The 27,805-nt window shown below is 37.9% G+C and overlaps 1 pseudogene and 1 gene segment (V, D, J or C); one reads left to right on the top strand and one right to left on the bottom strand.

Annotated features, from left to right (window-relative positions):
- On the bottom strand, positions 1-27,127 carry LOC127677127 (ornithine decarboxylase-like; annotated as a pseudogene).
- Positions 1,596-2,317, top strand: LOC127677147 (Ig kappa chain V-V region MOPC 21-like). The segment is given in 2 exon segments: positions 1,596-1,697; positions 1,878-2,317. Coding segments are annotated over 2 exon segments (501 nt in total).
- Positions 27,128-27,805: the final 678 nt, after the last annotated feature.

Raw genomic sequence — 27,805 nt, 5'->3', positions numbered from 1 at the left:
CTACACCTTGATACTAACAGAAGCACAGGCTGTAAGGTGACGGTCCATCCCGCTCTCCTGGGCACAAGACATGGTCAGAGAGCTGACATCCTGCTCCTCCACTTCCAGTGGGAATTCATGGCCCTGTATCTTCTCAATGAGTTGTCACATTGGACATGATGTTTGGCCTCTGAAATCCATTGAAAGTAGAATCAGTAGCAATGGTGTATGCATCCATTTTCTTAAACAGCATCCAACCACCCATATTCATTTCAGGAAGTTAAGTTATGGAGCTCAAGGTTCTGATCAAGGATATCACATATTGAGACCCAGATACTGGATGGATAATACTTCTCAACTGGCTTGGGTCTCTTCTGCAGCAGGGCCTTCACATGTGCATAATCATAAAGAATGCAGTTAAACAATCCATACACTCCATCATTCACATAATAATGAAGGTTTGCTCATTTGACTCATCTTCAGAGGCAGTTTGCTTCTTCCAAGTGTGAAAGTTGATCATAGTATCTGTCCAACTCAGCTATTATTTTCATGCAAGAGTCTGATAGGAATTACTTGTCTAGAGCTTGGTTGATCACACTGGTGATCTCTTCAAATGTAAACTTTGTACCAACAGCAGATTGGGTGCTCACTGTGGCTTTCTGTCATTACACTTGGCTGTGTAACACAGGGAAGAAATTTAGCCACCTCAGTTGATTCTTTAGAGTGTCTCAGGTCTCCAAAATAGAAAACATCCTTATCATCAGAGGAAGAGACTTCATTCATTCTTTTGGTCAAAAATGCCCTTAGCATTAAAACTTTCATTGAGGATATGGCAGTCAAAGTCTTCCTTAGTAAAGCTGCTCATGGTTCTCTATGTGCCTTAAGAAAACAGAGATTGAAGTAGATTATCACCTGCTCATCTCAAGGCCCTTATGCAAGAACTCTAAATTCTGTCTCTATGAAGCAGTGAAAACACTCACAGTACAGGGGTGCAGCTTGCTGTTCCCACGGAGACTCTACCACAGAACTGGAGGAGAGCCCTGTTATCTACAGGCTTCTGCCTCATCAATGCCACTGCAGAGACTGACCGAAGGGGGCCCTGAGCTTCTGTCTGATTATGGCTGTCGGTGATAGCAGCTACAGAGACTGACCACCATATTTCTCTCACCTCCCCAATTCAATATTCCTTCTCCTCTTCATCCTTTTCTATCTTTCCCCTCATTTCCCCCATTTACTTCTTTCTTTCCTTTCTTCTTTTCTACTTCCCCTGTTTATTTCGTTGTTGTTATAAGGTTTTATTTTTCTCCTCAGGATTGAATCAAAGATAACTACTATTAGTATTTCTATTATTTCTTTTGTTTGGCACTATTATTTCTGTTTAATGGATGCCTGTCAGGAGAGCATCTTCACACTTGCACTTTCAGAACTTTAAATTTGTCCTTGAGCTTCGATGATGACTTACTTAACATTGATTACTTCCTGTCTTTGATAATACTTTTGGCTGTTGATTTGACCTGGATACTCTCACACAGTGGTTTCTAGGCAATTTATTTCCTTTTTTGATGACTATTTTGCATAGGTCTCTAGAGGCCAGCCCAGGTGCCCACGATTTATAAACCCAGCCTTTGCAGTGTGATTTGAAATGCCTCAGACCATCATGGGCATCAAGATGCATTCACAGAATAAGATCTTCTTATTCATGTTGCTCTGGTTGTCTGGTGAGACATTTAAATGCATTATATTACCTTAAAATTAATTCATTTGGAAAGAAATAGTTATTTACTATAGGAAGCCAATATTATGCAGAAAATTCCATTATAATGACAGCTTGGATTCTAACATTTATATCATGTCTTTGTGTGTATAAGTGTATACTTATTATCTATTTCTGATTGCAGGTGTTGATGGAGACATTGTAATGACCCAGTCTCACAAATCTTTGTCCACATCAGTAGGAGAAAGCATCACCATGAACTGCAAGGCCAGTCAGAATGTGAATAGTTATGTAAACTGGTACCAACAGAAGCCAGGGCAGTCTCCTAAACTGCTTATCTACAAAGCATCCAACCGGTTCACTGGGGTCCCTAATAGATTCACAGGAAGTGGATCTGGAACAGATTTTACTCTCACCATCAGCAGTGTACAGGCTGAAGACCTTGCAGATTATTACTGTCAGCAGTATCAAAGTAATCCTCCCACAGTGCTTCAGCCTCATACACAAACCTCTGAGATTCAAGCCAGCTGCCTGCAGCACAATCCCCAGACTTATATACTTCCCCTTCTGCCTGCAGCTGCTATACCTAACTGTTACAAAATTGGATAAAAAATTTTTTAGATCCTTTGAATTGGAAGGTCCTTATGGAAAAAATAAAGTGAAGAACAAAAGTCTCATTTTTCTTCTGATGCTTAAATTCTGTGTATTGAACATGGCAAAATCATTATCTTATATTATATCTTATTTTGCCATGAGCCTCCATGGGGTAAATCAAAAGCCTCTGCCATATTCTCACTGGAGGATATAAAAGTGAACTTGGCTTTTGTTTTGCCCAGCTCTGAGAAGTATTCCTCTCTTTTGGCCTCCTGTCAGTATCCCTCCACTTCTACTTCTGGTTATGGTGATGCATTTATACCTATAATGTTGGTTTTCATAGAAATATAAAGTTGTATCATATATTTTGAGGGTCTTATTTCCACTGTCTCCTCTTTCTATCACCACCTTTCCCTCTATGTTACATACTTACAGTCCCTAGTCTTCCTTCCACCTATTTCTATGTGACATACATGTGCCCTCTGTCATACACACACACACACACACACACACACACACACACAGAGAGAGAGAGAGAGAGAGAGAGAGAGAGAGAGAGAGAGAGAGAGAGAGAGATTTATGAATCCATAAAAACCTAGGATGCAAAAAATCAGAGAAAACATGAGGTTTGATTTGTTAAACAACATATTTGACCTATGCTTCCTATTCCTAGGCCACATCTTCCTCTGCTGTTTTCTCATGTACGTTCCCAATGTGGAGACTGTGAAAACACATTTTATACTAAACTACACTAATAGTAAATGTGATTTTGTATCATGAATATTGAGTTTTTTTCTGTCTTACAATAATTAACAGTGTTAGATATTTATTGAACGAATATTTTGTTCTTCAATAAACACACTATGTTAACTAATTTCAAACATGCATTATTTTAAATTAGCTGAAACCATATTTTTGTTTTTGGTATTCATTTTTGAGTTAAGTATCACTGCTCAAGAAACAGGATTCTGATTTCAAAATATTCCACCTGCCCATTCCTGAGAGCTGGGATCAATGATTTGGGCAACCACACTCAGCCTTGAGTACCAGTACTCTGACTCACAGAGTTAGAACAGGGACAGGAGCTCTTTAAGTTAAAAACAGTTGTTTTGAGAACTCCAAATAAGTTTTATCAGTCTTCATGCAAATAGACCTTCCACATTTCTCTTCTTGTCTTTACAGAATGAACATAGATGTTCAGGTGTACTTGATGAAGATCATTAGATTGTGTGGACTGTGCTAATGTGTTGTCTCTTTACAATGACAATGTATCTTAGGAAACAATTTAAAGAAAGGAAACTTTATTTTTTCTCACTGTGTCAGTCCATGGTGGTTTGGTTTCACTGCTGTGGGTTAAGGGTGAGATTGGATATTACGGAGGACATGCATTGCAGGAGAGTGGTGCTCACCTCCTGGTGGCAGGAATCCAGAGAGAGCAGAAGGGGTAAGGTACAAGTCCAATTTTCTATCTTTAAAAAAAATTTTCACTCACATGTTACATGCCAACCATTTTCTTCTCCTGACACCTTTCCCAGAAGCCTTAACTTCCCTCTCATCAAGATTCACTGCTCATCTGTTTCACTTAAAGCAAGCAAACTATTAAATAAACAAAAACCAAAGATAAAAACAAACAAACATTTACACTTAACATGGATATAAACTAAATATAGGATAAAAAGTTACGGTAAGACTGGGCACAAAGGCTCATATCATGCTGGCTAAAGCAACTCAGTAGGAAGAAAATGGTTCTAAAATCACACAAAAGAGACAATGACATCCTTATGTTTCAATGTTAGGATTCCAACAATATCACTGTTAGGATTCCAACAATACCCAGCTATACAACCCTTATGTATATGCAGAGATTATAGATCATACTTTGTCTTATGCAGGTCCATGAAGGCCACTTCAGGCTATGTGAGGTTTAGGAGCCCTAATTTGGCAATTCTATAGGCCATGTTCTCATAGTGTCCCAGATCTCTCTTGCTCTTACCATCCTTTCTCTTTTCTACAAAGTTCCCCTGGGTCTTTCTAGTGTTTCCTCTGTGTTTCTGAATCTAATCCCATCAGATCCTTGATGATATTTTTCTGATGACAATTTTGTTGGATCCATCTCTGAGTATAGCAGAATGTCATTAGTAAATATTTCACTGAATTTTATTATTTCAGTCATGTTTGGTTTTATCATCACATCCTTGGTTGTCCATCCTCTGGTTCCTGGCCATCCAGGTTGTTTCAGGTTCCTAGCACAGGACCAATCATCAGTTGGCCTATCACAAACTTATTGTAATACCATAACTCCAGCACAACTTGGAGCCTGGAGAGACTGTAGTCCAAAGGTTTTGTGTCTGTGTTGGTGACAAGTCCCACCACTGGAAGCCTTGCCTGGTAACAGAAGATGGCTAGTTTTGGCTCAGTATCAGGCATTACTAGGTGTTTTTACTAAAAGCACTTTCATAGATTCCATGGAATTTCCACTACAGTATCTTTCCATATTGCCCTCGATTGGGCCCCACTTTCAGTCACCTCCCCAATACTCTCTTCCTCCATAAAGCACCCACCTGATTTCTCCTGTTTCCACTCCGCTTTACCCTCAGTCCACGTGTAAAATATATTCTATTTCTCCTTCTCAGGGAGATCCATGCTTGCATTCTCCTGTGAACTCTCCTTGTTACTTTTCTTTTTTGAGGGTCTGTGGATTTTAGCATGATTATCTTTGAGTTAAGTGATTATTTGCACATTAATGAATATATACCATGGCAGCTGAGATGGATGTCTTCAGTCCACCATTTGCACCAGAGAGCCAGGTGGCTCCAGAGCCTTCTGTGCATAGCCCACCACAAGAGAGTGATCTCCCCGCAGCGTTTTCACATCTGAGCACAGAGGTGAGGTCTCCAACTTCTCTCCAGAGGCAAACAGCTAGGAGTATACAGGGCATTTGATCAGTGAAGAAGCTGGGTCAGAAGTCTTCTGGCTGCCATTTATACCAAGGAGCCAGCCAACTCCACAGCCTTAAGTGCAAAGACACTGACAGTATGTCTCCCAGGAGTACAGACACAGGCTTACACACCCCCAGGAGGGACAAGCTCCAGCCAGAGGCAGCAAGACCTACTAAGACCAGCGATAACCAGATGGTGAAAGGCAAGCACAAGAACCTTTCCAACAGAAGCCAAGGCTACTTGGCAACATCAGAACCCAGTTGTTCCACCACAGCAAGACCCGAAAACCCCAACACACCGGAAAAGCAAGAGTTTGAATTAAAATCACATCTCATGATGCTGATAGATGATTTCAAGAAGGACATAAATAACTCCCTTAAAGAAATACAGGAGAACATGTGACAACTGGGAAAAACCCTTAAAGAGAAAATACAAAAGTCCCTTAAAGTGTTATGGAAAACACAAACAAGTGAAGGAACTGAACAAAATCATACATGATCTAAAAGTGGATGTATGAACAATAAAGAAATCACAAATGGAAACCACTCTGGAGATACAAAGCCTTGGAAAAATATCAGGAGTCATAGATTCAAGCATCAACAAGAGAATACAAGAGATACAAGGAAGAATTGCAGGTGCTGAGGATACATAGAAAACATTGACTAGGAGTACACAGGGCTTTCGATCAGTGGAATTGCTGGGCCAGAGCAGCTGGGTGACTCAACAGTCAAAGAAAATGCAAAATTCAGCAAGTTTATAACCCAAAACATGCAGGAAATCTAGGACACAATGAGAAGACCAAAACCTAAGGATTATAGGTATAGAAGAGACTGAAGATGTACAACTTGATGGGCCAGCAAATATCTTCAGCAATATTATATAAGAGAACTTTCCTAACCTAAAAAAAGAGATGCTCATGAACATACAAGAAGCCTATACAACTCCAAACAGACTGGACTAGAACAGAAATTCCTTCTGTCACATAATAATCAAAACACCAAATGCACTAAACAAAGAAGGAATAGTAAAAGCAGTAAGGGAAAATGGGCAAGTAACTTATAAGGGCAGACCTATCAGAATTACACCAGACTTCTCACCAGAGACGATGAAAGCTAGATGATTCTGGGCAAATCTCATACAGACCCTAAGAGAACACAAATGCCAGCACAGACTACTATAGCTAGCAAAACTCTCAATCACCATAGATGGAGAGACCAAGATATTCCACGACAAACCCAAATATACACAATATTTTCCCACAAATCCAGCCCTACAAAATGATAATTAATGGAAAATATCAACACAGGGAGGGAAACTACAGCCTAAAAAAAGCATGAAACTAATCTTCCAACAAACCCAAAAGAACCCACACAAACATAAAAGTAACATCAAAAGTAACAGAAAGCAGCAATCCCTAATCCTTAATATCTCTTAACATCAATAGACTCAGTTACCGAATAAAAAGATATCAACTAACAGAAATATTTTTATGTAAATCTTCAATTTTACCAGGAAATGTTTATAATTTCTCTTTCAATCAATTTAGTAATTTTTATGCCTATCACTTTATCTGTATTATTTTTTCATGATAATCTTCAATTTTAACATCTTTTTCTATATATTTTTTTAATTTTAATTTTTAATTTTTTCAATTTTAATTTTTTCAATTTTAAAACCTTTTTTCAATTTTACCTGAAAACCTTTATAATTCAACTTTCAATCAGCTTATAATTATTTTATGCCTACCATTTTATCTGTATAATTTTCAATCATATACTTCAATTTTAATGCTTTTCTATATTTTTTTCAATTTTATCGGAAATATTTCCATGTCAATCTTCAACTTCATCAGAAAATATTTATAATTCCCCTTTCAATCAACTTAGAAATACTTTCATGCCTACCATTATTATATCTATATAAAATTTTCCATGATAATCTTCAATTTTAACATGTTTTTCTGCATTTTTCTACATTATCAGAAATACTTTCCATGTAAATCTGCAATTCTATGATAAAATGTTTTTAATTCCTTTTTTCAATGAATTTAGCAATGTTTTTGTCTCCCATTTTATTCTTTAATTTTCCATGAAAATAGTCAATTTTGACATCTTTTTCTATATATCTCTTCTATTGTATCAGAAATAATTTCCATGTAAATCCTCAAGTTTATCATAAAATGTTTTTACTTCCTTTTTTAGTAAAAGAACTTGCTTTTCAAAAAAAATAAATATGCAAGCATGAAGCTAAAAAATAAATTAATATATACCATGTTTATTTGGTGGGTGGTCTGGGTTACATCAGGAAGGTTTTTTGTTTTTGCAATTTTACCCAATTTTATGCTTATCACATTTTCTTTTTAATATGAGCAGTAGTCCATTGTGTAAAGTTACCACAATGTATCTCGAAGTAGCTTGATTCCCAGTTTTCTTAGGAAACTTCATACTTATTTTCATAGTGGCTGTAGAAGTTTGCATTCATACCAATAATGGAAGATTTTCTCCTTGCCAGCATGAGCTGTCACTTGTTTTTTTGATGATATCCATTCTCACAGGTATAAATCTCAAAGTAGTTTGACTTGCATTTTTCTGAAGGCTAAGTATGTTTAACATTTCAAGTGTTATTCATCCATTCAAGATTCCACTGCTTAGATGTGTACATGATATTTCTGTACATCATGTATTATCATTTTAAAAGTAGTGCATGAATTATAGTAATCAGGCCAAAAGGAAATTACCCATATAAGTTTGTGGGTTTTATATAAAAGTAATTTACAAAATTAAAAGATCATATTACTTTTCAGTTTTTTCATTTCAGTTAAATTCAATTTTACCAAATTTTAATTTCAAAAATAAAAGCAATCCCAATAAAAAAATAGTAGATTTTGTGTGTTACTATTTAAAACAATAAATCATTTGAAATGTAAATAAAAATACATCGAATAAAATTAAAAAAAATAAACTTTACCATCAAAGTAAGTGCCAGAATTTACTGAAAATGAAGATATAACACACCCCAATCTATGGGATATGATGAAGACATGCCTAAGATGAAAATTTACAGCACTGAATGCCTACTTGAAAAATTTGAGGAATCTCTAGATAATAACTCAATGATAAGCTATAGGCTTTGCTTTGGAATAATGAACAACAACAATAATGGAAACCCACCAAACAGTAGATGGAAAGAATAGTCAAAATCATGGTACAAATTAATAACTATGTTATTTTCTTTTTTGTCTTAGAATTTAATGACTATCGCATATATATATATATATTGGTTATACTATTCTAATCTACAGAGTTGGAAAATATTTTAGTATCATAGATGGATGGCAATTTAGTTCAGCGTGGGCTCCATCCTAGACTCCAATTTTTAGGACATAAGTTATTTTCATTTCTTCAGTAACACATACATCATTTTACAATGTATTGTTTAGTTAACAGGGGTTTGCATACCTAATGTGGCTTCTACTGTTGTTTATATCTTTCGTGGTCACACAAAATGTAGGGTATTATTTCAATTTTTCTGTTTGTTGAAACTTGCTTTTTACTATACAACCGGTTTTGGAGAAAGTTCTTTGAAGTGCCTAGAAGAATTTATTTTCTTCAGTATTTGGATGAAATGTTCTACAGATGTCAGGTTATTTGTTTTATGATGTAACATATTTTTGTATATTCTATTATTAGATCATGCTTTTCTGTTGCTTTTTACTAGGATGACATATCTATTGGTGATATAGGTTTGGGGTTTTTTTGCTGTTGTTTTTTTGTTTTTGTTTTTGTTTTTTTTCAAGACAGGTTTTCTCTGTGTAGCTCTTGGCTCACCTGTAACTCACTCTGTAGACCAGGCTCTCCTCGAACTCAGAAATCTTCCTGACTCTGACTCCCAAGTGCTGTGATTAAAGGCGTGTGCCTCCACCACCTGGCATAATCTGTGGCTTTTTATATCATCATATTGTCTTAAGTAATTGGTTATGCTGTGTTTGTTTTGTATCTGAATGTATTTTTATAGTATTCTTTTGATGGATTCATCTGTTATTGCATATTAAGTGCCCATTTTTATTTGTTGTATTTTGGATTTAAAAATCAATTTTTGTTAGACACTAAAATATCTATACATCCTAATGACATTACACTACATTATGGTTACTCATTTTATTGTGTGATTAAAAATGAGAGAGGAGCAATTGGAAGCTCAAAGGGAGTTTCTATATAGCAGTTGGTGCTCTATTGCAAGAAATGCTGGTGTTGATACTGTATCACATGTTTGACAGTATTTTATTTCATAAGTACTTTCATTTTTTTTATTTTTTTAAGTTTTAAATATATTTTATTACATATATTCTTTATTTACATTTCAAATGATTTCCCCTTTCCTGGTTCTCCTCTCCCCTTAAGTCCCATAAGCCCTCTCCCCTCCCCCTGTTACCCAATCAACACCCTCCTGTTTCCCTGTCCCTACTCTGCTGCACTGAGCCTTTCCAGGACCAGGGTCCTCTCCTTCCTTCTTCTTGGACATCATTTGATATGTGAATTGTGTCTCTGGGTATTCTGAGCTTCTGGGTTAATATCTACTTATCAGTGAGTGAATACCATGTGTTTTCTTTTGTGCTTGGGTTACCTCACTTAGGATGCTATTTTCCAGTTCTACCCATTTGCCTAAGAATTTCATGAATTCATTGTTTTAATAGCTGAGTGGTATTCCATAGTGTAAATATACCACATTTTCTGTATCCATTCCTCCATTAAGGAATATCTGCGTTCTTTCCAGCTTCTGGCTATTATAAATAGGGCTGCTATTAACATAGTGGAGCATGAGTCCTTATTATATGCTGAGGAATCCTCTGGGTATATGCCCAGGAGTGGGATAATGGGATCCTCCAGTAGTATCATGTCCAGTTTTCTGAAGAACCACCAGATTGATTTCCAGAGTGGTTGTACCAGCTTGCAAACACATACATTTTAATAGTATAAATGAATACATTTCAGGTTAGGTAGACAAGTGGAGTAAGTGGAATGAATAGTAATTTGAGCTGGTGAGGGGGCATTCACAGATATTAAGTTTTCATTTGTCTTTAATTTTAAAATTGAAAGAAGTGGAGAACTAATGGGGCTGAGCACAGAAACCCAGAAGTAGGAGCTCAAATGACCCAGGAGAAAGAAATGTGAATTACTTGTGCAGGGAGGGAGTCGTGGGCAGGGGAAGATTTGCTCTGGAAAAGACTGCTGGGTAGAGGGAGAAGAAAGGTAGGCGAAAGAACCTCACTATACCAGAAAAAAAATGTGAGGGGGAATTGCATTCAATTGGAAATATCAGAATCACTTTCAGTAGAGAGATATGAAGGTGAATCTCCCATCTGTGTTGCAGATGGAACAGACAACCTCCCAGAAATGTAACAGAATCATTAGTACAGGCTCTCATGACATTTGAAAACTCTTTTCAGACATCCAGGGCACCTTGTTCGAGCTTTTGATCATCTTCATGTTTTAATATTGTAATTACCATGTGTCAGTGCTCTATTCAAAATGTTAATTATTGAAGCTCAGAGGAAACTGACTCCTATGCAGCCATAATTTCATACAATATAATTTTAGAACTTGAACTATTTTTCTATTATCCTGTTAGTCATGGAAACACAGCTGAGAGAGTCTATGGTCTTGTAATTTTCATTTTCAATGGATTTTTAAAGATAATCTTCATTTTAAAAACAGCCTTGTCACTGAATATGCATTTATCTGAAATAAATCAAATTGCCTCTGGTGGAGTGAGACAGTTCAGACAGTTTGTATAAGTGTATTTTAACAACTAAAGGGTATCGTGCTAAGCAAAGGTTTTTTTTTTTTTTTTTTTTTTTTTTTTTTTTTTTTTAATCATATTCTTTCATTAAGGCCATTCTCCACCAACACCACCATAAGAATCAGGAGAATAGTTTAAGTCATGGAGAGTCTATTGATTTCTCTTGATCTGCTTCGATGCCATCCCACAAGCCTGCTTAGCCATTCTAGGTAGATTTGCCTCACGCAAGGGGAATATCCTGGCTGACTATGGCTTAGCCTGGTTTACCAGGCATCCCCATAGTACAGGTGAGGCTCCACCAGGCAATAGACAGCTGTTCTAAGAAAAGATAGCACAACCTCGATAACATGTCTTGGTAGGTTTGGTGTAGAATTTAATACCTTTAAAAGTGTTTTATACAATCATTTGGAAAAGGAAGGCATTCCATGAAAAGTGTTATCTTTTCTCTCTCTCTCTCTCTCTCTCTCTCTCTCTCTCTTTGTGTGTGTGTGTGTGTGAGAGAGAGAGATGTACATGCATGTGTGTGTGGGGGGAGGGGTGGTAATATGCATGCCTCTGTTCATATGTGCCAAGGACACCAGAGGAGTCAGGTATCCTACTATCTCTCTTTGCACTATTCCCTGGAGCCAGTTTCTCTTACTAGACCTGAGACTGGGCTGTCAGTTAGTAAGCCCTGGCTATCCTCCTGTTTCCACTGACACTGCCCACCTCTCCAACCATGCTGTACTTGTTGGTATCCCAGGCCTATTTTTACTTGGCTGCTGGATATATAGTCTTATTTGCTTGAACGATTATGCACCAGGCCCTCTCTCCAGCCCCTATTTCAGTTTACTGAGACAGGACTCTGAACATATCCCAGGCTTGTCTTTCTTTACAGTTTTTTCTTTTGTTCTTTTCTGTATTCTTTGTTTACATTCCAAATGCCTTCCCCTTTCACTGTTCCCCCTCCCCATAAGTCCCATAAGCCCTCTTCCCTCTGCCCATTTCCCAATCAGCCCCCTCCCATTTCTCTGTCCTGTTACTCCTCTACAATGCTGGATCAAGCCTTTCCCGGACCAGGGCCCTCTCCTTCCTTTTCTTGGGAATCATTTGCTATGTTAATTGTGTCTTGAGTATTTAGAGCTTCTGGGCTAATTAATATCCACTGTAATGTAATTATCAGTGATTACATTCTATGTGTATTCTTTGTAATTGGTTTACCTCACTTAGGATGATATTTTCCAGTTTCAACCAGTTGCCTAAAAAAATTAATGAATTCATAGTTTTTAATTGCTGAGTAGTATTCCATTGTGTAAATATACCACATTTTCTGTATCCATTCCTCCATTGAGGGACATCTGGGTTCTTTCCACCTTCTGGCTATTATAAATAAGGCTGCTATGAACATAGTGGAGCATGTGTCCTTATTGCATGCTGGGGAATCATCTGGGTATGTGCCCAGGAGTGGTAAAACAGGGTCCTCTGGAAGTGTCATGCCCAGTTTTCTGAGGAACCGCCAGACTGATTTCCAGAGTGGTTGTACCAGCTTGCAATCCCACCAGCAGTGGAGGAGTGTTCCTCTTTCTCTACATCTTCGCCAACACCTGCTGTCTCCTGAGTTTTTAATCTTAGCCATTTTGAGTGTTGTGAGGTGAAATTTCAGGGTTGTTTTAATTTTCATTTCCCAAGCAAATAGTCTCAGGAAAGAAGTCGGAGTAGCCATTCTAATATCAGATAAAATTGACGGTCAACTTAAAGTCATCAAAAGGGACACAGAAGGAGACTTCTTACTAGTACAAGCGCTTTCATAAATAATAATCAGTTCTAAATGTTAGCTAAACTGAAAAGAAACTTATTTATTTTAGAGCAAACAATTTATGTAAATTTAAATATTAAAGTTTCTAGTGTGTAATGTTTATCAAATGCACTATTTATACAACAAATCATACAAAATATATATTTAAATTTTGATCTTAAATCATTATTCAATGCATTTTTGAAAGGTGCTTTATTATCACCTGTATCCCAAAGACAGTATCACAATGCCATTTGGCAGATTTAGGCATGGATTTGTGGGTATGCTTTTCTCTCTCTCTCTCTCTCTCTCTCTCTCTCTCTCTCTCTCTCTCTCTCTCTTCCTTACTTCCTTCATTCCTTTCCTTCCTTCCTTCCTTCCTTCCTTCCTTCCTTCCTTCCTTCCTTCCTTCCTTCCTTCCTTCCTTCCTTCCTTCCTTCCTTCCTTCTTTCCTTCCTTCCTTCCCTCTCTCCCTCCCTCCCCTTCCACATTCCCTCCTTCCCTTCTTCCCCTCCTGTACTCATTCCTTCCTTCCCTCCCTATTCCCTCCCTCCCTTCTTTCTTTCTTTCTTTCTTTCTTTATTTTTTATTTTAGAGCAAACAATTTATGTAAATTTAAATATTAAAGTTTCTAGTGTGTAATGTTTATCAAATGCACTATTTATACAACAAATCATACAAAATATATATTTAAATTTTGATCTTAAATCATTATTCAATGCATTTTTGAAAGGTGCTTTATTATCACCTGTATCCCAAAGACAGTATCACAATGCCATTTGGCAGATTTAGGCATTTCTTTCTTTCTTTCTTTCTTTCTTTCTTTCTTTCTTTCTTTCTTTCTTTCTTTCTTTCTTTCTTTCTTTCTTTCTTTCTTTCTTTCTTTCTTCTTTATTTCCTTCCTTCATTCTTTCTTTCTTCCTTTCTTCCTTCCTTCCTTCCTTCCTTCCTTTCTTTCTTTCTTTCTTTCTTTCTTTCTTTCTTTCTTTCTTTCTTTCTTTCTTTCTTTCTTTCTTTCTTTCATTCTTTCTTTCTGTCGAATCCAGCCTTTGTTGCTTCCCCTTCTGGTCCCCCTACCACAGTTTCTTATCTCTTTCTTTCTTCCTCATGCTTCTGAGAGGGTGCTTCCTTCCCCACCCTACCTCCCTTTTTCATGAGGCATCAAGTCTCTAGATTATTAGGAGCTCATTAAGGCCAGACCAGAAACAGTCCTCTGCTGTCAATGTGCCTGGGGCCTCAGATCCACCACTGTATGTAGTCTGGTTGGTGGCTCAATCTCTGCAACTCCCTTGTATCCAGTTAGTTGAGACTGCTGGTTTTCCTATGGGGTAGCTCTCCTATTCAGCTTCTTTAATCATCACCCAATTCAACCATAGGGGTCTTTTACATCAACAGTTGGGTATAAATATCAGCATTTGTCTCAGTCAGATTCTAGTTGAACTTCTCAGAGGATAGCTATGCTCCTGTCTGCAAGCACATCAATGCATCACACAGTGGAATACTGTTCATCTATTAGAAATGAGGGCATTATAAAATTCTCAGGCAAATGAATGGAACTAGAAAATATCATCTTGAGTAATTAACCCAGACCCAAAAGGACATGAATGGTATGTACTCACTGATAAGTGGATATTAGCCAAAAAGTAAAGAATGTCCATGATACATCTCAGAGACCATAAGAAGTTAAAGAAGAAAGAAGGCCCAGGTGAGAATGTTTAATGTCACTTAGAAGGGGAACAAATAAGGCTGCTAATGAACATAGTGGCACATGTGTCCTTATTGCATGCCTGGGAATCCTCTGGGTATATGCCCAGGGAGTGGTATAGCAAGGGTCCTCCGGTAGTGTCATGTTCATTTTTTCTGAGGAACCTCCAGACTGATTTTCAGAGTGGTTGTATCTTCTTGCAATCCCACCAGCAGTGGAGGAGTGTTCCTCTTTCTCCACATCCTCACCAACACCTGCTGTCTCCTGAGTTTTTAACCTTAGACATTCTGACTGGTGTGAGGTGAAGTCTTAGGGTTGTTTGGATTTGCATTTCCATAATGACTAATGATGATAAGTATTTCTTGAGGTGCTTCTCAGGATCTGAATTTCTTCAGGTGAAAATTCTTTTTTTAGATCTGCACCTCATTTTTAATAGGGTTATTTGGTTTGCTGGGATCTACCTTCTTGAATTCCTTGTATACATTGGATATTAGCTCTCTATCGGATGTAGGGTTGGTGAAGATCTTTTCCCAATTGGTTGGTTGCTGTTTTGTCCTTTGGAATGAAGGAGTCCTTTGCCTTACAGAAAATTTGCAATTTTATGAGGTCCCATTTGTCAATTCTTTATCTCAGAGCATAAGCTATTGGTGTTCTGTTCAGGAACTTTCCCCCTGTGCCCATGTCCTCAAAGTTTTTCCTCAGTTTCTTTTCTATTAGTTTCAGTGTAATCTGGTTTTATGTGGAGGTCCTTGATCCACTTGGAGTTGAGCTTATTACAAGGAGAAAAGAGTGGATCAATTTGCAATCTTTTGCATGCTGACCTCCAGTTGAACCAGCACCATTTGTTGAAAAGGCTATCTTTTTTCCACTGGATGTTTTCAGCTCCTTTGTCGAAGATCAAGTGACCATAGGTGTGTGGATTTATTTCTGGGTCTTCAATTCTATTTCATTGGTCCACTTGTCTGTTGCAGTGCCAATACCATGCAGTTTTTAACACTATTGCTCTGTAGTATTGCTTGACGTTTCGGATATTGATTCCCCCAGAAGCTCATTTACTATTTACAATAGTTTTAGCTATTCTGGGTACCACTATGTTCATAGCAGCCTTATTTATAATAGCCAGAAGCTGGAAAGAACCCAGATGTCCCACAATGGAGGAATGGATACAGAAAATGTCGTATATTTGCACAATGGAATACTACTCAGCAATTAAAAACAATGAATTCATGAAATTTGTAGGCAAATGATTGGAACTGGAAAATATCATCCTAAGTGAAGTAACCCAATCACAAAAGAATATACATGGAATGCAATCACTGATAAGTGGATATTAACTAGCCCAGAAGCTCTGAATACCCAAGACACAAGTAGCATATCAAATGATGCCCATGAAGAAGTATGGAGCTGGCCCTGATCAGGGAAAGGCCTGATCTAGTATTGTAGGGGAGTACAGCACAAGATGCAGGGTAGTTTTCTCTTCATGACCAGAGTGGCCCCAGCATGCTGGTTACAATAAAAATTCCTCATGTGTTTTGCATTGGAAAAAAAGGCCAGAGGGGAGAAAAATAATTGATGAGTTCATATATAAAAAAGATATCCACTCTTATAAGTGTTTATATTTTCCAAAATTTACATAGGAAATCCCAGACTCTTAGAGGGCATCAAGAGGTGGATTCTCTAGGTAGAGGGAAGATGAGGGGCTCTTAACAGCAAACTGGTAATCATGCCAGGGATGAGACAGGAGATGTAATAACAATGAAAATCACCTACCTGTGTAGCAGCCCCGGGTATCCAATGGGCATAACAGTTAGAAACGCTGATAGTCTATATTCTGATTCATTATACTTGCAAGGCTTTTTGTTTGTTTGTTTATACTTAAGATACTATATTTTTCAATATTTTTGGTATTTCAAAGTTAGTGTTCTCTAGTGTTTCTATGTTCTTATTGAGTTTCTTCCTCAAGTCCTAAATTGTCATTGTCTACTACATCAGCCTTATATTTGTATTTTCTTGAGCATCACTTGATTGTTTATTGTCCTTTATCTTTCTCCTTAAATTCATAGAGATTTTTCTTTGTATCTGCCTTTAAATTTCTTGAATTCTCTGATGAAGTTAATGGTTGTTCTTTTGAATTCTCCATCCCATGATTCATCTAGGTAATTCTCATTGGCAAGCATCTCTAAAAGGTTTTATACTTGCAGGTTTTAGAGAAAAGGTGCCTGATTGATCTTTAATAGTGATGGTAATACTGCAATGAGATCTTGACATGTGAATTTTTGTTAGTTCTAAGTTAATATGCACAAAGCAAGTTCAGCCAAAAGAGAGTGTGGGACGATTGGATTTAAACACTTGAAATGGTTTAGAAGGAAATAAATCAGGTAAACATAGAATCATTAGAAGCAGAATGGTGTTCTCAGTCCAGGTCTTGAATGACAGGTTACATGTGGCTCAGAAAAGATGTTGATGTCACATAGGAGTGCCCTAGGTGTGGATGTGTGGGCGGGAATGGTCCTGGCAGAAGCCTAGACGTTGCTTGCTGCACAGGTATGGGTGACCAACCACACTTTTCACATTGGCTGTAAGACTAGGGACACCTCTGTTTTGTTGAGAAGGGTTGTAGTTTGAAGTGGTCAGGGAAATTTCTAGGAATACCCTGTGGGAAAGGGTATGAGATATCTGGCTAATTATATAAGCTTTGTATTTTATTTTCCCCCGATATTTGGAACTCTAAAATTCCCTTCTTAATTCTTACCTTAAACAAACTACTATTCACCCTGATGATGATGAATTTATGGGACTCTGTGGGCTTCATATACTTTCTTTTGCTACTGATACTCACCTTTATTACATTGTGGTAATACAGAATTCAGAGTATTAATTTACTTTTCCTATGATTGTTGAGACCTGTTTCATATCCTATACATGGTAGAATTTGAGAAACATTCCAGGAGCTACTGAGAAGAAAAGATATTCTTCCTAGACATTCATGAAGTTCTGCTAATTCCAGTTGATTTATGGTTTCACTTAAATTGTAGTCCTCCTAAGTTTGACTTCTTTTAGTTATTTTTATTAAGTGATTATTTTATTAATTTATATCCTAAATGTTGTCCCCTTTCCCAGTCCCTGATCAATGAGTTCCTCCCCTCATCCACCACACCTTTCACCTTTGAGAGGGTGTCCCCCAGGAACCCCGATTCCTGGAATAAAAGTCTCTAAATGATTAGGTGTATCCTTTCCAACTAAGGCTAGACAAGGCAGTCTTGTGCTACATATATGTTGTTGGCCTTAGATTAGACTCTGTATGATCTTCGGTTGGTGTCTTAAGCTTTTTGAACTCCCAGGAGACCAGGTTGTCTGACACTGTTGTTCTTCCTATGGGGTTCCCATTTATCTTAGTTAGGGTTTCCATTGTTTTGAAGAGACACTATAATCAAGGCTTCTGTTAGTTAGGGCACACTCTGGCTCAGTATCCTCTCTCCTTGCAGCATGCACACTGGTCCCTTTTCTGTCTCTCTTCTATGATTTTTCTAACTATTATAGCCAGGACTCTCTGTAGCTTCCTTCTCTGTTATTTTCTTCTTTTTTCCATTTCTTCTCCTCCTCCCCTCTCTCTGTCTCAACAAACTGTTCTAAATCTCTCTATAGAATTTCTCAACAACCTGCACTAAATCTCTCTACAGACTTTCTCAACAACCTGCACTAAATACTTCTACAGACATTCTCAACAAACTACACTAAATCGCTCTAGCCTCTGAAGCATTTTTTAGTCCTGCTATCTCCACTAGCCTGGTCTATAAAATCCATTGTTACAGTAGCTTTATATTCCTTGCCCCTGGGGTCATAGGGTGTATATTGGCAGAATGCCTCTATGATCTGCTCTGTTAAGGCTGCAGGTGATTTATCTGGTCCCTGCTTAACTTCACGTACCTTGGTCAAATTTGTGGGCTGCCATGCCCTCAAGACCTGCCACTCGAGTCTGGTGTTAGTCCTTTAGGTACCTCTTACCTTTTGTCTGAGGGGTTAATTTTTTGGCTTCCTCTATTACAAATAAAACAGTTTTAAAGAGACTTGAAATATGCTCTTAGTGAGAGAACCACTGTGGTATCAGGATAACTGGTCTCAGGTCCTCTCCTGTTTCGCTTCTGTAGTCCTCTCTAAATATAAATTGAGCATAACTACTAGCATTTTGTAAATTATAAACTATAAAATAGACCTAACACCCAGTGTATCAGCTCTGTCAATTAAACAGAACCTTTGTCATCTGTACTATCATAAAAGACTGTAAGACTTAACACCTGAATCATGACTTGGCTATAAATTTTCTGTCATCTGAAAACCATCTATTTAAATCTATATAAGCTTTCTCAAAATTAAACAGTTTGGGTCACCTATGAGACTAAGAGTCTTCAACCCCATCAGAAATGCAAGAGTGACCATTATTAACTGAAAATATATAGGAAGCTTAACCCAGTTTCTAAGTTTCAGGTACCTCTTACCTTTTGTCTGAGGGATTATTTTCTGTTATTTTCTTCAGAAATATATGATCCAAATGATAGAGACTGCTGAACACCTGAAACATTTATACTTCAAAACTTTGGAGCATTGGTCTTCAGCCTTCTGGTGCATGAACATCTGAAAGACTTAAAGAATCAGGAATTATTAAGGATGAGGCATACTGTCTTGGCAGAAATCCAGCTGTCCCAAACTGTAAAAGTGTCATTTTTCTGGACAGAGTTTGTCTGCAGATGAAGAGAGACAATATTTGCCTCATGGCTGTCTCACCACAATAGAACCAGCTCTATAGATGGTCAGTTTCTTCTTTAAATCTAAGAAAGGGAAGCTGTCAGGAACAGAATAGTCTCTACAACAAAAATAAATAACATTAAATATCACATTCCATGGATTTCTGACGTTTTTGAAAAACAACTATTTATGTAAAGTAATGTAGACTGTTGTCTGTTAAACTATCTTCAGCCATTTCTGATTAAAACCTAGAAAACAGCCTAACAATAAACTCAGAGCCTTACATTTTTATTTGGCCATAAACTCACAGGCTTAAACATCGCAGATCTGTAATAATAGCAGCAAGAAGGACTGGATCTGAATCCTGTACTTTCAAATTTTTGGTATTTATACCAATGAAAACTTTGATTTTGAATCAAAATACATTCTGTATCAAGTAAGAACATATGCCTTGAACTTAATATCAATTATAAAGTTTTTTATCAAATGAAATTATGTCTATATAATTAATTTTATTTTTCTCCCTGTTTTAAATTTGACCAATTCTATATTCTCTAGAAATCCATTTTGAAAACAATAACAACCCTCTCTGGCCTCAAATAGCAGGGAATTGGGTGGACAAATCTTCATAACTTCTTCAAGCATAATATATGAGGATTATGCTTCAAGCATGAAGGGGAGTGGTATTTTCTGTAATCTAAATCTCAAAGCAAGAGTTTAGTATCACAAAGACAGAATTTTCATTTAATATGTCAGAATCTAGTTCTCTGAATGCCTCCCTACATCATTTCTGGAAGATGTCAGAGTCTAATCATGCTTGTTGAGAACATAAAGACAAACCATTTTTTTTAATCATCATATCCTTGAGCCAGAAAATCTCATATTTTGACATCTCTCCCAGAGGAACAATATAACCACAAAGTTCAATATAACACCCGCCATAATAATCTAGGACACATGCTCTACTATGTTCATAGCAGCCCTATTTATAATTGCCAGAAGCTGGAAAGAACCCAGGTATCCCTCAACAGAAGAGTGGATGCAAAAAATGTGGTATATCTACACAATGGAGTACTATTCAGCCATTAGAAACAATGAATTCATGAAATTCTTAGGCAAATGGATGGAGCTAGAGAACATCATACTAAATGAGGTAACCCAGACTCAAAAGGTGAATCATGGTATGCACTCACTAATAAGTGGATATTAACCTAGAAAACTGGAATACCCAAAACATAATCCACACATCAAATGAGGTACAAGAAGAAAGGAGGAGTGGCCCCTTGTTCTAGAAAGACTCAGTGAAGCAGTATTCAGCAAAACCAGAACGGGGAAGTGGGAAGGGGTGGGTGGGAGGACAGGGGAAGAGAAGGGGGCTTACGGGACTTTCGGGGAGTGGGGGAGCTAGAAAAGGGGAAATCATTTGAAATGTAAATAAATTATATCGAATAAAAATTAAAAAATTAAAAAAAAAAACAATTTAAAACAAGTGAAATAAACTATCTGTTTCAACTTAAACCCAGAATTACTGCACATGCCACCTTGAGTGTCTGGTTAAGACTTATTTTCCCAGTTTCTTTTCTATTAGTTTTAGTGTGTCTGCTTTTATGTGGAGGTTATTGATTCACTTGGACTCGAGCTTAGTGCAAGGAGATAAGAATAGATCAATTTGCATTCTTTTGCATGCTGACCTCCAGTTGAACCAGCACCATTTGGTGAAAAGACTCTTTTTTCCACTGGATGGTTGTAGCTCATTTTTCAAAGGTCAAGTGACCATAATTCTGTGGGTTCATTTCTGGGTCTTCAATTCTATTCCATTGATCTACTTGCCTTTCACTGTATCAATACCATAAAGTTTTTAACACAATTGCTCTGCAGTATTGCTTGAGGTCTAGGATACTGATTTCCCCCAGAAGTTCTTTTACTTTTGAGAATAGTTTTAGCTATCCTGGGTGTTTTGTTATTCCAGATGAATTTGAGAATTGCTCTTTCTAAGTCTAGGAAGAATTTAGTTGGGATTTTGTTGGGGATTGCATTGAATCTGTAGACTTATTTTGACAAGATGGCCATTTTTACTATATTAATCCTGTCCATCCAAGAGCATGGAAGATCTTTCCATCTTCTGAGGTCTTCTTCGATTTCTTTCTTCAAAGACTTGAAGCTCCTGTCATACAGATCTTTCACTTGTTTGGTTAGAGACACACCAAGATACTTGACATGGTTTGTGGCTATTATGAAGGGTGTCATTTTCCTAATTTCTTTCTCTTTTATCCTTTGAGTAAGGAAGGCTACTGATTTGCTTGTGTTAATTTTATATCCAGCCACCTTGCTGAAGTTGTTTATCAGCTGTAGGATTTCTCTGGTGGAGTTTTTGTGTTCCTTAAGTATAGTATAGTATCATATCATCTGCAAATAGTGATAGTTTGACTTCTTCCTTTCCAAGTTGTATCCATTTGATCTTCTTTTGTTGTCTAATTGCTCTAATTAGAACTTCAAGTATTATATTGAAAAACTATGGAGGACATGGGCACAGGGGAAATTTCCCTGAACAGAACACCAATAACTTATGCTCTAAGATCAAGAATTGAGAAATGGGACCTCATAAAACTACAAAGTTTATGTAAGACTAAGGACATTGTCAAAAGGACTAAAGAGCAACCAACAAACTTGGAAAAGATTTTTACCAACACTACATCCAACAGAGGGCTTATATCCAAGATATACAAAGAACTCAAGAAGGTAGACTCCAGAGAGCCAAATATCCCCCTTAAAAATGGGGTACAGAGCTAAACAAAGAATTTTCATCTGAGGAATATCAAATTACTGAGAAGCACCTAAAGAAATGTTCAACATCCTTAGTCATCAGGGAAATGCAAATCAAAACAATCCTGAGATTTCACCTCACACCAATCAGAATGGCTAAGATCAAAAACTCAGGATAAAACAGGAGAAAGAGGAACACTTCTCCACTGTTGGTGGGGTTGCAAGCTGGTACTACTACTCTGGAAATCAGTCTGGTGGTTCCTCAGAAAACTGGGAATGATACTTCCAGTGGACCCTCCTATATCCCTCCTGGGCACATACCGAGAGGATTCCCCAGCATGTAATAAGGATACATGCTCCACTATGTTCATAGCAGCCCTATTTATAATAGCCAGAAGCCAGAAAGAACCCAGATGTCCCTCAGTGGAGGAATCGATACAGAAAATGTGGTATATATTCACAATGGAGTACTATTCAGCCATTAGAAGCAATGAATTCATGAATTTCTTAGACAAATGGGTGGAACTGGAGAACATCTACCTAAATGAGATAACCCAGACTCAAAAGAACACTCATGGTATGCACTCACTGATAAACTGATATTTGCCTAGAAGCTTGGAATACCCAAGACATAATTCACATATAGAATAATGCCCAAGAGGTAGGAGGGAGTTGACCCTGGATCTGAAAAGGCTTAGTGCAGCAGTGTGGGGGAATGCTAGGATGGGGAATTGGGAAAGGGTAGATGGGGGGAAAGGGGGAGGGAAGAGGGCTTTTAGGACTCTCTGGGGGGGATCCAGGAAAGAAAAAATCACTTGAAATGTAAATAAAGAATATATCAAATAAAAAAAAAAAGACTTATTTTCCCCACCATGGGGCCTCAGAGCTCAAGTAATTTGTCTCTCCTTTTGTTCTAACTCGGCTCACTAGAGTCACATGATCCGATTTTGGTGCTTTTTAAGTCTAAGGTCCCTACAGAAAAAGAGAATTGCTTTTCAGTTGGTCTAATTTCCAAACAATATAGTCCGTCTAAGTCCAAAAACACAGAACAAGTTACAAAACAATACAGAGAAAAACAGTCACCACACAGACAACCTGACCCTGCCAAGGTCATGCCTCTAGAACCAAGAACACAGAGCAAGGACAATCAACACACAATTCCCCCTTAGATGGGCCCAGTTTCAGCTACCAGGTGCCCCTGCACATGCCACAGAAACCAGATAAATCAGATTTCAGCAAAACTCGGTTCCCGCCATTAATGTCTTGCTATTTACAGATGAAAAAGTGCCTTACCCAGCCCTTTCCAGGACTTGAAGCATCCTCCAGACTCCCGCTGTCTCAACTCTAACATGTCTGCCAGTCAAACTCAGTTCACAAGACAGGCTCTCCAAACCCCAGATGCTTGCAAGCAAAAACAAAATTTCAGACAGGCTTACAGACTCAGACTTTGACAAACAGTGAAACAGACAGAAAACCTACAATGGTACCTCAGTTTCCTCTTCTCCAATGGTTCTCACAGGAGGATTCCTGGCCAATGCATCAATTGTAAAACCCGAACCATCTTAGCTTACTGGGCTCTCTGAGTGAAGCATGTGGATTATCAATGAAAAATACATGAGGAATTTTTATTGTAACCAGCATGCTGGGGCTGCTCTGCACACAAAGAGAGAATGGCCCAATATGTCCTGACCCACAGGACAGTCAACAGGGTCCCCAGAACTACCTAAGGAGAAGGTGAGAGACAAGAGACACAAGAAGGCAGACAGCAAGTCTGATTCTGATTAAGCCGTCAAATTTTATTTTTTTACACAAGCCAATTTAAAGGAAAAGGTATAGGTGTAGGGAGGGGTTAAGGGGGAACCATCTCAGGGGGCTGGCATCATTTCTAAGAAACATTTTCTCATAATTTCTGAGTAAGGTTAATTGTTGCGGCTGGAATTCTGGCATGATAAAGGGGGTCATGAGGAGGTGAAGTGGAAAGGGGTTGCTATAGTAACCTATCCACAGATGAGCTTCCAAAGGAGGGGATTTTGAGATCTATGTAAGAATAATTCCTGGCATGGAGATCTAAGTGAGAATGAGTCCTGGTATCAAGACCTCCTGGCATTGAGATCTAGGTGGGGATGACTCCTGGTATGGAGAGTTCTTGGCATTGAGATCTAAGTGTGGATAGCTCCTGGCACCAATATTCTCATAACACTGGAGTATTTATCTTCAGATGTCTGGCCCAGAATATTTGATAGATGTTTTGTGAAGCAGTAGTTTTGAAAGACTTGCTTACCCTGTGGTTGGCAGAGGTTGGCATTTGTCTTTTCTGCGTCCATTTGTTCTTTCTAGATATCATTCTATCTGCAGATAAAGTTTGGGCATTTTCTTTGCCCAATGACTAGCTAGGCACAAATTGAAGCAACTCCATGTGGAAGTCTTTTTATGTTTATCACCTTCCAAGTAGATGGGGAAACTGCCAGGAGTTGACATGTCTCAATGTCAAAAAAATCCTTAAATTAGTGAAAATATCTTTAAATGTCATATTGTATGAGTCTCTGAGGTTTTTGAAGACCATCTGTCTATTCATAGCATATATGAACAAGCAAATATTGCCTGTCTTCAACTACCTATTAACTATACAAACCAGAACGTATATAAACTAATATCTGAAATGACTATGAGATTGATTGACTGAGTATTAACTTCCATTACTTAATTTTCCTTATCACTTTATAATAGCAGCTTTAAAAACACTTGGTCTAAACCTTGTATGTTTTTTAATATTTTTATTTTCTATATTCTTTGTTTACATTCCAAAGGCAAAGGACACCGTCAAAAGGACAAAAGGTCAAACAACAGACTGGGAAAGGATCTTCACCAACCCTAAATCCAACAGAGGGCTAATATCTAATATATACAAAGAACTCAATAAAGTAGAACCCAGAGAACCAAATAACCCCATTAAAAAGTGGGGTACGGAGCTAAACAAAGAATTTTCACATGAAGAACTTCAGAGAGCTGAGAAACACCTTAAGAAATGTTCAACATCATTAATCATTAGGGAAATGCAAATCAAAACAACCCTGAGATTTTACCTCACACCAGTCAGAATGACTAAGATCAAAAACTCAGGAGACAGCAGGTGTTGGCGAGGATGTGGAGAAAGAGGAACACTCCTCCACTGCTGGTGGGATTGCAAGATGGTGCAACCACTTTGGAAATCAATTTGGCGGTTCCTCAGAAAGCTGGGCATGTCACTTCCTGAGGACCCTGTTATACCACTACTGGGCATATATCCAGAAGATTCTTCAGCTTGCTATAAGGACACATGCTCAACTATGTTCATAGTAGCCCTATTTGTAGCAGCCAGAAGCTGGAAAGAACCTAGGTGTCCTTCAACGGAGGAATGGATACAAAAAATGTGGTATATTTACACAATGGAGTACTATTCAGCCATTAGAAACAATGAATTCATGAAATTCTTAGACAAATGGATGGAGCTGGAGAACATCATACTAAGTGAGCTAACCCAGTCTCAAAAGATCAATCATGGTATGCACTCACTGATAAGTGAATATTAGCCTAGAAACTTGGAATACCCAAGACATAGTCCACAAATTAAATGTTGTCCAAAAAGAATGGAGGAGTGTCCCCTGGTTCTGGAAAGACTCAGTGCAAGAGTATAGGGGAATTCCAGAACAGGGAAGTGGGAAGGGGTGGATGGAAGAATAGGGGGACAGAAGAGTTCTTATGGGACCTTCGGGGAGTGGGGATCCAGAAAAGGGGAAATCATTTGCAATGTAAATAAAATAAAATAAAATAAAATAAAATAAAATAAAATAAGTAAAAAAAAAGAAAGAAAGAAAGAAAGAAAGAAGGAAAGAAAGAAAGAAAGAAAGAAAGAAAGAAAGAAAGAAAGAAAGAAAGAAAGAAAGAAAGAAAGAAAGAAAGAAAGTAGCAGCAGCAGAAACAGTGTATGCACCCATGACCTCCAACAGCATCCAATCAGCCACATGCATTTCAGGTAGGTTACAGCACTCAACAATCCTATCAAGTACATCACATGTTTGTCCCCATATGGTGAATGAGTAATATTTCTTATCTGGCTTGGGTCTCTTCTGCAGCAGGGCCTTACCATATGCATGATCATAAAGATTGCAGTTAAATGATCCATACACTCCATCATTCACATAATTCATGATGATTTGATCATTTGACTCATCGTCATCATTAGAGTTGGTCTGTTCATTCCACATGCTTTTTTGGGGGGAGCATTATTGACTTTAAGTGTTAAAGCTGATCATAGTATCTGCCTCACTCAGCTAGATTCTCACTTTAGAGTCTGATGGGAAACACTTGTCCAGAGCTGGGATGATCACACTGGTGATCTCTTCAAATTTTAGCTTTGTATCTTTAGATCCAGGAAAACCACCACCAATATCAAGCAGATACATGCTGAAATCAACTTCTGTTCCCATATCAAATATACAGGGGGCATCTGACACTTCATGCATGAGGATCTCAGGGTAAGTACAATGACTGCCCTCCAATGATTTCAACATTTAGCTTTTTTGCCCATTCCAAGAGAAGCTCCTGGTTTTGAGTGTGGCAACTAATTTGTCATTGAGGTGACAAAATGCTCTGGAATCATCAATGGCAATCTGCAAAACCAACTTTGCCTTTGGATATACTCTGCTGACTTTCATCAATTCAGTTTCACTGTTAAGGGTCATCATCTGGACTCTGATACTGATAGCATTCTTTATGGGAGACACTTGTTTACAAGTAATTGCATAGATAATCCTCTCTGGAGGCACCCCAATTCCCTGCACCAACTGTATTTCAGTCTTCCTTGAACAGTCAAATTCTGTCCCAATAGCAGTTAGGGTGTTCACTATGGCTCTGCTGTCATTACATTTCACTGCTTAAAAGGGAGTGACACAGGGCAGAGCTTTAGCCACCTCAGATACTTCTTTAAAATGTCCCAGAAGTTCACAACATAGAAAGGATCCTTACAGTCAGAGAAAGATACTTCATTGATATATATTTGGTCCAGAATGTCTTTAGCAGTATATAAAGCCTTCATCAAGGATATGTAATTCAAACTTTTCTTTAGTAAAGCTAGTCATGGTTCTTGATGTGCTTACAGAAAACCGGGAGATGGAATTAAATTATAGCCAACTCCTCACAAGGCCAACTTATACAAGAACTCTGAATACTGTCTCCTTTGAGTTTCAAAAGCACTCACAGCACAGGGGCACAGATGGCTGGATGCATGGAGATGCTGCTGGACCCAGAGGACCACCAGGATGTCAGTCTGTTGCAGATGCTGACCAGAGGTGACACAAAGTGAGTCCTGTTTCAGTAGCTGCAGGGACTGACCTCCACTTTTCTCTTACCTACGCAGTTCAATATTCCTCCTCCATCCTTCTCTTTCTTTCCCTCCTCTCCCCTTTCACTTCTTTCTTTCCTTTCTTTTTCCACTTTTCCTGTTTATTTTGTTGTTGTTATATAGGAATTATTGTTTCCTCAGGTTTGAATCAAAGGTAGTTGTTCTATTATTTCTGTAAAATTTATCTCTTAATTTACAATGGAAGCCTGTCATGAGAGCATCTACACACTTGTTGTTTCAGAGCTTTAAATTGGTCCTTGAGCTTCTATGTTGACTTCCTTTCCAGTGATTACTTCCTGTCTTTTATAGTACTTTTGGCTGTTGATTTGACCTGGATGCTGTCACACAGCTGTGTCCAGCCAATTTACTTCCTTATTTGAAGACTACTTTGCATAGGTTCTTAACAGACCAGACC

This window comes from Apodemus sylvaticus, chromosome 2 (assembly GCF_947179515.1).
Source record: "Apodemus sylvaticus chromosome 2, mApoSyl1.1, whole genome shotgun sequence".
Taxonomy (NCBI): Eukaryota; Metazoa; Chordata; class Mammalia; order Rodentia; family Muridae; genus Apodemus; species Apodemus sylvaticus.
This window is presented reverse-complemented; position numbering and strand designations above follow the sequence as displayed.